Source organism: Carassius auratus, chromosome 7 (genome assembly GCF_003368295.1).
Source record: "Carassius auratus strain Wakin chromosome 7, ASM336829v1, whole genome shotgun sequence".
Lineage (NCBI taxonomy): Eukaryota > Metazoa > Chordata > Actinopteri > Cypriniformes > Cyprinidae > Carassius > Carassius auratus.
In genome coordinates this window covers 3,036,625-3,049,684 of record NC_039249.1, presented here as the reverse complement: position 1 = coordinate 3,049,684, position 13,060 = coordinate 3,036,625, and the positions used below count along the sequence as shown (strand labels likewise).

Below are 13,060 nucleotides of genomic sequence, written 5' to 3'. Positions count from 1 at the left end.
TCAGTCTTCGTATTTCTTCTTGACGCAGAGAAAGTTGAGTCTCCTCTCACAGTCTGTGGGTTTACAAACCCCCTGCGTTCTATCAAAAACCCCACAGCGCTGGTTCATGGCGGGACACTGGATCTCTCCATCTGAAGACCAGACGTTATAACTAAAACCAGCTCCGTTTACCCAAAACCAATGACCGGCTAGAAAACGCAGACCAGTCCACACTTCATCTGTATCAGCTACTGTGCTATTAATCTTTGCTTCTTCCATGATGTCTTCTGAGTTTATTATGGCCAGGTCAATGTAGTTTTGTCTGCAGTATTCGAAGGCCTCTTCCCATGTGCTTCTCTGATGCACCACAATCAGCTCATAGACCTTCATACAATAAAATTTTAAATGGATATCGCAGGGTCTGGCATACAGAGTTAATGTACTTGTACTGACACCACCACATTTATCACCATCAGGTTCTCCATTTGCCCAAAATGTAATCATTGCTTCTCCACCTTCTGACCATATCCATTTGCCTGCGCTGTCTCTCTGTACTCCAATCCAAAAAGATTTGCCTTGAATGAGAGGATTGGAAGATAAACCCTGTAAATCTTTACTTCTGACAGTGGACAGGTAATCAAAGGCCTGTATGCAGCGCTGCTGTGCCTCTTGAAATGTCAAAGCCTCGTCCACGAGAAAGTGATGCCTGTAGACGCTGACATTCAGCCCAAAGAGGCTCGAAAAAAACAGCACAATGACTGAAGCCTTCATTTTGATTCGATGATGATGATCTCCAGTGCAGCAGCACAATTCTGAATTAAATGTTATATTCTCCTTTTATTTCAGGATATTAATGACTTGTTACCACTCCTTTTCACAAATTTCTGGCATGAACAGACCAATGAAAACCAGGACTGCTCTGACTTTCAGAGTGACCTTGATGTAGTAGGCCTTTCAGTACAAATGCATTTTCCTAAAATCCCTACTTAAGGCAAATCGGATGGCTCAAGGAAAGGGAAATACATTTAAAGCAGTTAAGGCATATGACATTGTAAATGTCTTGAAGAAGCAAAAAATGTAAAAGATAAATTTTTAACTTTTAATATTCAGATAATGTCACCCATTTCTTCAATAGAATCATTAAACTATATGAAAAGTATTTATTTTATATGAAGTAGATTACTTACTAAAAATAGTAATAAATATAATACAAACCTCCAATAAAATAATCTTAATTTGAGATGAATTTGCTTCACAGTATTAGTCTCACATAACCTGAGGGGCAAATTAGGTGATTCACCTTAGATTCACAGTGAGAAAACATTCAGATTAGTTGTAAAGGTATGAGAGGGGTAAAGTCTTGCAGGGCTAAACAGAGCAGTTTTCACATTTTTACTGGCTCCACCACTAATAAAACAACTGGGTTTAACGGTTTAGTTTTTAATTAGTTTAAAATTCATAAATACAGTACTTGTGCTGAAAAACACTGGCATCGATTGGAAAACATTAGTGATATATGTAGGTCTGCAATTTTTAAACCATTTCTACTGACAGTCTCAAGAGTCATTCCTATAATTTCAATAAAACTTAATTATTTTTTTTAATTCCCCTGATCTGCCCTAAAAATCATTCAGTAGTTGACCATATAATAGTAAGTCTTCGCAGTTAAATACTAATAATATTTGTCTGTTGTAAAACCTATTTATATTCTGGCACATGTAATTATAATCACCAGTAGATGGCAGCAAACTATTGAGCGTTCATGGATGCTGTGAAGAGATGAACCAAGGTCCAAATGTTTCATTTATTCTCTTCAGAAATGACGTCAGATTAAAAACTGAATCACAGGCTTCCAAATATTCCACCAGAATATGACTGCATCTATATCTATATTATTTAAAAGTATAGTTCACTCTAAAATGAAAATTATATATCACCATAATTTTTTTTTTCTTTTTCTTTTGTGATAAAACCAACAAGTATGAATCAAAAGGACACACGTTCAGGTCAGCATCCAAATATGAACCAGAAATGAGTCTAACACCAGTCTCCTCCAAATGTATAAAATGATGATGAACACATCATATTAAGCTACTCATCTAGACGTCAGTGCATTGGTTATAAATGATGTGTAAATTATGTTGTGACATCATTGTTTCTCTAGTAGTATAGCCCAAAATAAACAATATTGTCAACATTGACCTTGAAATTACTTCGTATTAATCAGTGTTGTTTTAGCATCATTGAGCCTACCATAGTTTAATGCTTAAAATGGATTATAGGTTATATACAAGTTTTTCTAAAAAGCCCTTTTCTTGTTAAACGTGTTCTAGTTTTAGTAAAAAATATTCACCGCTAAAGGACGTATTCAAAACAAACAAAGAAGATTGATGATGCGGTAACTGAGTGTGGAATCATGGGAGTTGTGGTCTTTATCCCATTGACTGTAAAAAAGACATTGCTGGAAGAGGATATAGTATCCAAATAACACTTCAGGTCTTTGCAAAAAAATAAGAAATAGAGGTTTAACAGACATAATTTTACATTTATGTATAAAACATTTAGCTAGGAAAATAAATAGATTTATTAGAAAATACTTGTCTTTTACTTTCTTGCGAGAGTGTTATTGACAGGCAACACAATGACACTACAGATACAGCCCGTGTCACTAGTTAAAATTGCTTATTTCTCTGGATTAAAACTTTCTTCGAAACATTTGGGATTATGTAAGTACACAAGTCAGCAATTTATATAACTGTTCTAGTGGTTTTTTAAAAGAAATCTTACATTTTGTGCCTTAAGGTTAAACTAAATCAACATGTGATCAACATGTTGCCAAATATTTTACATTAGTTCATTTCAAGTAACAAAATTTCAATGGTTTAAATTTCAAAGTATTTTAACCCTGGTATTACTTCACCAGCTGTTTTGAATACAGAGTGAAAATGGGTACAATACAAATGGAATTGTAAATTATTCAATGATCCGCTTTAGAAATAGAATGAGAGACAAAAACTCAGATTTGCCAGAGAGTTGCGTGAAAAGGGATTTTACAAATCTACAAAACAAAACATGACATCACGTGTTTGTGTCCTCGCAGCATTTGGAGAATTTTTGAATACATGCAATTTAGGTACGACACCCAGTTGCATGTTTTATCTTAAATTGACATTCATTGAAAATATATACTTCAAGAGTTTATTCATCTATTTAAAACTGAAGTAACCACAAGCAGAAAATGCATTAAATGGACAATATCAATATTCACATGAGACAGCACTCTACTGACATATTAATATTACTTCTCATATTTAATATTAGTTCTGAAACAAACTAATGTATTAAGCTACCTGCTGCTTCTGGAATCCCTTATATTTAATTTCATGTTTAGCGGTTAAAAGCAAGCAAACAAGGTAACTAGAAAACATCATTACTATCAAAAAGCTCCTATCACACAGTTACAGTTGTTTGTGAAGTTTCTAAGCCCTATTCGGACGGGATTAGTTTTCTTAACTACGTTTGAGTTTAGATTCTTACCAACTGACGTCTGAGATTTTCATGTACCAATTCGGATGGGACTAACATCTCTGTGTTTATTACAGAGGTGGGAAGGTCTGTTTTGTACGGTGGCCAAGACAGCTCAAAACGCTCCAACTTAAGAAAACACATGCAAATTGAAAAAACAGCAGCAAATGAAGAAAACATCTTCATCAGTTTGACAACACAAGTGTTGCAAATCATCACAACACATGCATATAACGAAACGCGCTGCAAATCATCACAACACATGCATATAACGAAACGCGCTGCAAATCATCACAACACATGCATACAATGAAACGCGCTGCAAATCATCACAACACATGCATATAACGAAACGCGCTGCAAATCATCACAACACATGCATATAACGAAACGCGCTGCAAATCATCACAACACATGCATATAACGAAACGCGCTGCAAATCATCACAACACATGCATATAACGAAACGCGCTGCAAATCATCACAACACATGCATATAACGAAATGCGCTGCAAATCATCACAACACATGCATATAACGAAACGCGCTGCAAATCATCACAACACATGCATATAACGAAACGCGCTGCAAATCATCACAACACATGCATATAACGAAACGCGCTGCAAATCATCACAACACATGCATATAACGAAACGCGCTGCAAATCATCACAACACATGCATATAACGAAACGCGCTGCAAATCATCACAACACATGCATATAACGAAACGCGCTGCAAATCATCACAACACATGCATACAATGAAACGCGCTGCAAATCATCACAACACATGCATATAATGAAACGCGCTGCAAATCATCACAACACATGCATATAACGAAACGCGCTGCAAATCATCACAACACATGCATATAACGAAATGCGCTGCAAATCATCACAACACATGCATATAACGAAACGCGCTGCAAATCATCACAACACATGCATATAACGAAATGCGCTGCAAATCATCACAACACATGCATATAACGAAACGCGCTGCAAATCATCACAACACATGCATACAATGAAACGCGCTGCAAATCATCACAACACATGCATACAATCAAACGCGCTGCAAATCATCACAACACATGCATATAACGAAACGCGCTGCAAATCATCACAACACATGCATATAACGAAACGTGCTGCAAATCATCACAACACATGCATATTACGAAACGCACTGCAAATCATCACAACACATGCATATAACGAAACGCGCTGCAAATCATCACAACACATGCATATAACGAAACGCGCTGCAAATCATCACAACACATGCATATAACGAAACGCACTGCAAATCATCACAACACATGCATATAACGAAACGCGCTGCAAATCATCACAACACATGCATATTACGAAACGCGCTGCAAATCATCACAACACATGCATACAATCAAACGCGCTGCAAATCATCACAACACATGCATATAACGAAACGCGCTGCAAATCATCACAACACATGCATATAACGAAACGCACTGCAAATCATCACAACACATGCATATAACGAAACGCGCTGCAAATCATCACAACACATGCATATAACGAAACGCGCTGCAAATCATCACAACACATGTCATGCATATAACGGAACGCGCTGCAAATCATCACAACACATGCACATAACGAAACGCGCTGCAAATCATCACAACACATGTCATGCATATAACGGAACGCGCTGCAAATCATCACAACACATGCATACAACGAAACGCGCTGCAAATCATCACAACACATGCATATAACGAAACGCGCTGCAAATCATCACAACACATGCATATAACGAAACGCGCTGCAAATCATCACAACACATGCATATAACGAAACACGCTGCAAATCATCACAACACATGCATATAACGAAACGCGCTGCAAATCATCACAACACATGTTATGCATATAACGAAACGCGCTGCAAATCATCACAACACATGCATATAACGAAACGCGCTGCAAATCATCACAACACATGTTATGCATATAACGAAACGCGCTGCAAATCATCACAACACATGCATACAATGAAACGCGCTGCAAATCATCACAACACATGCATATAACGAAATGCGCTGCAAATCATCACAACACATGCATATAACGAAACGCGCTGCAAATCCACACAACACATGCATATAACGAAACGCGCTGCAAATCATCACAACACATGTTATGCATATAACGAAACGCGCTGCAAATCATCACAACACATGCATATAACGAAACGCGCTGCAAATCATCACAACACATGCATATAACGAAACGCGCTGCAAATCCACACAACACATGCATATAACGAATATTTACTTTTATAAATATAATAACTTTTATTTATACTTATATACTAAAAAACTTTGATAATGCAAACTTTAGGATGTGTTGGTTAGAGAGTCGGACTCCCAATCGAAAGGTTGTGAGTTCGAGTCCCGGGCCAGCAGGAATTGTGGGTGGGGGGAGTACATGTACCGTTTTCTCTCCACCTTCAATACCACAACTTAGGTGCCCTTGAGCAAGGCATCGAACCCCCAACTGCTCCCCGGGCGCCGCAGCATAAATGGCTGCCCACTGCTCCGGGTGTGTGTTCACAGTGTGTGTGTGTGTGTTCACTGCTCTGTGTGTGTGCACTTCGGATGGGTTAAATGCAGAGCACAAATTCTGAGTATGGGTCACCATACTTGGCTGAATGTCACGTCACTTTCTTTCTTTAAAGCACTAAATAACCTGTAGATTGATCATTACTGTGACACATGAAACAAGAAAAACAACACAACTAATTAAAAAAAATTACCGCTTCAATAATTTACTTTTTGTTGTCGAAAACAGTTTTACGGACCTAACTGCGGGAAATGATGACGAAATCACGTGATATTTCTCAGCTCTGTGAAGGGTTGAGTGTTGAACATGCTGTCATAGCTTGGCATGCAAATGTAGTTGGCTCGGAGAAAATCGCTTTGTTACTTTCATCCCACGTTACTTTCGACCCCGCTCTTTTTTTTTAGGTAATTTGCTCTGGAATTATCACAGAGGTTGTGTGAGAAAAACAGATGTGGCAGATTCGGATGGGATTAAAATCACCAAGTACGTCTGTGAAACACAGATTTCTCTAACGACCCCCTGTAAAACTAGTCCCGTCCGAAGACAACTTTGCAGTTATTTTGTGCCCTTGAACATGCCAAATAGGCTGCGATTACACTTGGCGTAAACATGCAACCTGTATGCTTTGTTATGCAGATGCTAATTTGAATATGCATGTAAACAAATAGTGTCCTTGGTGTGGCAGAGCTTTCAGTTGGATCACCAGCCACACTCCTCGGTCCACACACCCTTCTTCTTGAACTCAGAGCTGGATCTCAGAGTCGCTAAGACGGAACAAGATACAAATGATAATGCAAATGAGAGTCAAATAAAAGGTTCCATGTGTACTGTACATCACGCAACAATCATTTGCTTCTTTTTATCAACATTTTTAAAACTAAAGACTGATATTAAATAATTATTTAACTTAAAGTGTCTTACCTTTGGCTGTAATTAAAACAGTCTCAGAGAAAACTTGTTTAGGAGCTTCTGTAATACTGAAGAGCTGTCGATGAACTGAAGGCAAGGCGAAAGAAAGATTGGGGTTGATAATTATTATTATTTTTTAATGAAATTAGTACTTTTATTTTTAAAGGAAGCGTAAACCTAATCACAACATGACAGTAAATACATATAAATGTTGTTTTTATCTTTTGAACTTTATATTCAAGGAATAATAAAAAGTATCAGTTTCCACAAAAATATTTAGCAGTACTACTATTTTCAACATTGATAATGTTAGAATGATTTCTGAAGGATCATGTGACACTGAAGACGGGAGTAATGATCACAGGAATGAATTACATTTTAAAATATATTGAAATAAAAAAATCTAAAGAATTTTAAAGTGCAATAATGTCACTTGCTAACTTCTTTACTGTATTTCTGAATAACAAATAATGCAACCTTGGTGTGCATAGAAGACTTGTTTCAAAAACATTAATAAAAAAATTAAAAAAAAAATAATAATAATCTCACCGGCGCCAAACTATGGATAGTGTGCTGATTCTTAGAGATTGTAAGTATTGCAATTTGGTGTGTAACTCAATGTGTACATGACATTTTCATAATAGTTATATATTACACATTAGTTATAATATATAAATAAATGCTCAGATGTTCCAATGTAAATGTTCAGATTGTAAACTATTTTCTTAGTTTTCTTAAAGAGCCAGTAAGATGAAAATTCTAAGCTTCCTATCACTGTTTATAAGTCCTGTACTACAGGTTTAAATTCATCCAAGGTTAAAAAAACATTGTCATTTTGTCAAAATATCATTTTAAAATTACCTCAATTCTCAGAGATCCCCAAACGGTTCGCGCGAAGCTGTTCAAAAGATTCAGTTTCCTTAAACCCCACATTTCGGTAGCATACTGTGTTCTGATTGGTCAACGAACATAGTCAGTTTTGATTGGTTGTTCTGCACACACCTCCACGGTAAACAATGCGTTAGCATCTTTTTGGGGTGAATTATGTCTTATTCCTCTCATCGCAAAGCAAACAGTAAAATAAAAAACTTGAACAGTCTCGCTACTCTTTCTTCTGTGTGGGTGTATTCAAGCCGCGCTTCAGTTTGAATCTGAATAGCGCGTTCAGCGCGGGGGCGTGGTCACATTAGGTATAATGAAGGGAGACGTGAAAAACAGACATCGCATTGTTTTCATATGGATTACTTTATCACAGAATATCTGTTTTTCGGCAGCACTTGTTTAGTTTTAAAGTAGACATGTCAAGCTTTCTATAGATATCTCTCTCATGTCTCTTCGTTGAGTATTCATGGAGTTACAGTTCATTTTAATGACGTGTTTGTACATGACGATCAGCGCAGATAAAGGCTGCAAACAGCACACCTTGTTTGTTATCTTTATTTTATAAGTGCACAAAGTTATGTCTGCAGCCTTTACAGATTCGATTGATGTATTGCTCTTATCTGTACGATTAAAACTGAAAGTGTAATTTAAGTTTTTTTCGGGGTGATCAGGGGGAAATGATTCATAACGCATATCCGCGTTAATCGACTCCAGAGGGTTTTAACATATAACTGTTAGTGCTAGCGTGACATACTGATAAGACGCTCGGGAGAAAACAAACACATAACTGATTGATTCGGAGATGCTCCTTGGTCTAAATAAAGTTGGTAATGAACCCTCTTTTATGGCCAAACGCTTTGAAAACCCCGCCTTGAACTCACAGAGATTAGAAAAGCAGTCATCAGTGAAATGTTGTGAACACAACGGAAGGTCAGAGCTTTGTTTCTCCCAACACTGTAGGCGGAGATTATTATGCAAAGTGTTCTAGTGACGTACATAGAGATGGGCAAAAGATTTGAAATCTATAACGACTCGTTTCAGCGATTCAGAGTCGACTCCTTACTTTAGAAGCCAATAACTTTATAAATCGTGTACTTTTGGGTTTAATTACTTTGCACATTGTTTACACTGATGGACAGCTACATCATACACTGTAATACAGGTAATTTTTGATTTCCCATCTGTGTGGCTCTTTAAAGGGTTAGTTCACCCAGATTGACTGTTGACATACGATGCTGCTGACGTGTTTTCTGGTGCGCACAATAACAAAGAAAACATGTCAGCAGCGTCAATGCAGACATGGAAGAGAAGACAATGCTGAATAAAGTCGTCATTTTTGTTATCTTTGGACCAAAATGTATTTTCGATGCTTCAACAAATTCTAACTGGTCCTCTGATGTCACATGGACTACTTTGATGATGTTTTTCTTACCTTTCTGGACATGGACAGTATACCGTACACACAGCTTCAATGGAGGGACTGAGAGCTCTCGGACTAAATCTAAAATATCTTAAACTGTGTCCCGAAGATGAACGGAGGTCTCACGGGTTTGGAACGACACCAGGGTGACAATTGTAATATTTGGGTGAACTAACCCTTTAATGCTTTGGCAATACAAAATCTATTTTTGCCATGCCAATTAAGCTATCTGAATTTACATTTGAACTCAATACACGCAACTTGTGCAATGGACATGAATACCTTAAAAACATTCAGCAGAACTACACATATTTTTAGTAAAATGAAAGATGCCATGCTTTCAGATTTCCATGGCTCTTTTGCGAGTATTTGCTTTATGCTGTATGGGACTCCAAGTGAGCATGAGGCGAGCGACAGCTCAGTGGAATCAGGGTTCACACACAGGTCATGGGACAGTTCTGTTGTCCGAGAGGACTTTTGCCAGGAAAACCACTGGGCTCTGATGCCAACGAGAAGCAGGGTGCAATGGTCAGCCCAAGACACCACTCCTGCAGCAAACACACGAGGAGGAAGTCTGTGTCCTGCGAAGTGATGATGGACATTATTTCATTAAGTCACTGAATGGGTAGTATCTTGCTTCCTGCCTCTGTGTTTTATAAAGAAAAGAACTGTTTATATGATTAGGCCTACAGCAAAGCAACAAAAATCACTTGGTGCAGATGGCAGCGACTGCTTTTTAGAGAGGCAAATCCATATAAGATTGTAAACAGACGTAAAAGAAACCAGAGCCAATAAATTAAAATACGGCACATGCCTCTATAACACTGGCACATTTAACAGAAGGAGATCCGTATGCTACATTTGTAGTGTGGCCCATGAACTCCGAAAGCCACTCCATTCATTTAGAGACCACTGAAAACAAACAAAACATTGTGCTTTCTGAATCAACATAACATGATTTAAATTCATCGAAAAGGGGGCACTTAAAATGGTTATTGGAAACTGAAAAGACAGGCAGTGGCTTGTAACTTTTTAACATAAGAATCAATGTTATTTTAGCATCATTGAGATACTATAATATTTTCTATTAATATTTTTATTAAGTTTTTTTTTATTTATTTTTATTTATTTTGTAGTTTTAGTTAGGTTTTTATGTCAATATAGTTTTTCATATTTTTATTTGTTTTAGTTTAGTACATCAAGCAAAAATTGGGCATTTATTTGATAAAATTTAAAGTAATAAAAACGGTAATATCATAAAATTATATTATATTATTATTACAATTTAAAATACCTGCTTTCTATTTTAATGTGTTTCAAATGTAATTTCTTTCTGCAACGCAAAGCTGAATTTTTAGCATCATTCCTCCAGTCTTCAGTGTCACATGATCCTTCAGGCCTGCAGGAGAAGCCAGCTGATTCGTTTCTTATTCCTCACCTGGAGGATGGTACTGATGACATCACTGAGTCCGAGGTCAGGTAGGATAGGATGAACACTGTTTTCACAACATTAGCCTGTCGAGGGAGCACAGAGCAGGGTGAACTGTGTAAGGGTTGTGCAATCTGTTGATTTTATGTCTCTAGCCACTGTCAGTGCACCTTTGAGTGATTTAACTTGTAAATTTCTCTAGAATGGTTGTTACATTACATGATGAATAACAAAACAGTGGAAGCCGTCCTGTGCTCTTGCCATGAATTATGATTCTCATTAATTATCATGAAAGGTGAAGAAAACCTTTCATGGATGAAAGCGTAACTACTCATCACAGCAAACAGTCATGCATTGCACATGCATTATATTTGAAGAGAAAAACATTTGACTTGATTTTCTTGCAAAAAATGAGCCTCATTAAAAACTAGCAAACAACAAATTCAGAAAAACAAACAATATTTCCGGATCCTTTTAAGAAATGTTGCCTGGAGGCAGAATTGTGTAATAATGGGAATGAATGAATTAAAGTTTTTGCTGATGCCAGATCATCTAAACTACGTGCTGCTAATAGAACTAGCTCCTAGCTTAACAACAACATTAAATATATATTTAAAAAAAGTAAACACAAGTAAGTCCACAGTGGGTGCATCCATTACATTCACTACATCATATAAATAATATAAGAAAGATTAAGATATTAAAATACATTTCATGAAGGTATCAAAATAATTACGTTGCAGTAATAAAACATATCTGTCTGTTTTATGTGTCTTGTGCTTGCAAAGTGAGTAAATGGGTTCATTACCCAGAGGCGAAATAGTATGACTACATATCATGATGAAACATTTCAACACAATCAGATTTATAAAGCTATAGATCATGAACATTAGAGTTATATTATACCTCAGTGACTTTATCTCAGTACAGATGTTGAGAGAATAAAGATAAACTACAGTAGGACATTTTGAAGCCAGAAAGCCATGATGAACTCCTCACAGATGATAACACATAACACTATGAGATAATTGGATTCTAATTGCTACTTTATAAAGTACATAAATCTACTTTACTTTTAAGCATCTCTGAAAATATCATTTCAAAGCTTTCAAAAGGGAGAATGTGTAATAAATGAGTAAAAATTAGGTTTTAGGAATTATTGCAAAAATAATAATCGCAATTATTTTGCTCAATATTGAGATCACAATGTTTAATTTCATTAATCTATCTATCTATCTATCTATCTATCTATCTATCTATCTATCTATCTATCTATCTATCTATCTATCTATCTATCTATCTATCTATCTATCTATCTATCTATCTATCTATCTATCTATCTATCTGACACAGTGAAAATTAACCAGTTAAATACAAAATATATATCTGATTTAGTTTAGTTTAGTTTATTGATGTTTAGAGTACATTTAAACATAACAGATGGTAAAAACCAAAGTGTCATACAGGAAATATACATTAAAACAAAAATAAAATGTAAAAATTCAGCTTCAGCCTCCGCTTTTTTTTTTTTTTTTTGCTTTCACTAATGAAAAGTACTACTTTCCAAGGGTTAGTGATCAAAAAATTACAAATGACATTAATGCAAAAAGTCGTTTTCACATTTAGCGTTCTCATACTGGGTTATTTTAACCCTACAGTGCCCTCATGTGGCCAGCAACTGTCACTACTGTATTTAAACCTACAATCCTCTTTCCTCAGCAGTTCACTTTTACAGTACTGTGTGTAGGTTACATAGTGGCTAAGATTTACCTTTATAACCTGTACTTGCACAAAGTCACTCCACAGAGTTGAACTAAAAAGAGAACTAAAATCTTGTTGGTTTAAACATGTTTTGATCTGAAAGGAACAGTCACCGGCTAAATGAGCTGCATTCATGATTCTGACTCAAGAACAAATCAACTGACAAGGGTGTTTGAATGCACCGAAATGTGCTTTAAAGTGTTTATTCAGTGACTTTAAGTCGCTTAAAGACACATTAACACAGATCTTTTCATCTGTGGGGCGGCGGAGTAATCCGAGACATTCACAAGGCTCCGGTTCACACTGAGAGAAAATCCTCGCAGACCACTGTCAAGTCCCACTGTTACTATGGTGACACTTCCTGGCTACCTTCCAAGTACGGTGGCATTTGCATTTAAAAAAGCCAGACAGCTTTTGCTGTGTGTGTGTGTGTGTGTGTGTGAGAGTGTCTGTAAGTGGGTGGGCATGGAGGAGTGTAATTTGCCACACAAAGAACAGCCTGGCACAGGTGTGGGAGAGAAAAGGGCAGTGCCCATATGAGACTG

General features: G+C 36.7%; 1 protein-coding gene across 1 annotated transcript; it reads right to left on the bottom strand.

The window, feature by feature from the left end:
* On the bottom strand, positions 1-762 carry LOC113105267 (uncharacterized). Its single transcript, XM_026266322.1, has one exon. It carries the CDS (start codon positions 748-750, stop codon positions 1-3), a length of 750 nt encoding a protein of 249 aa, XP_026122107.1. The 5' UTR covers positions 751-762.
* Between the last annotated feature and the right edge of the window lie 12,298 nt (positions 763-13,060).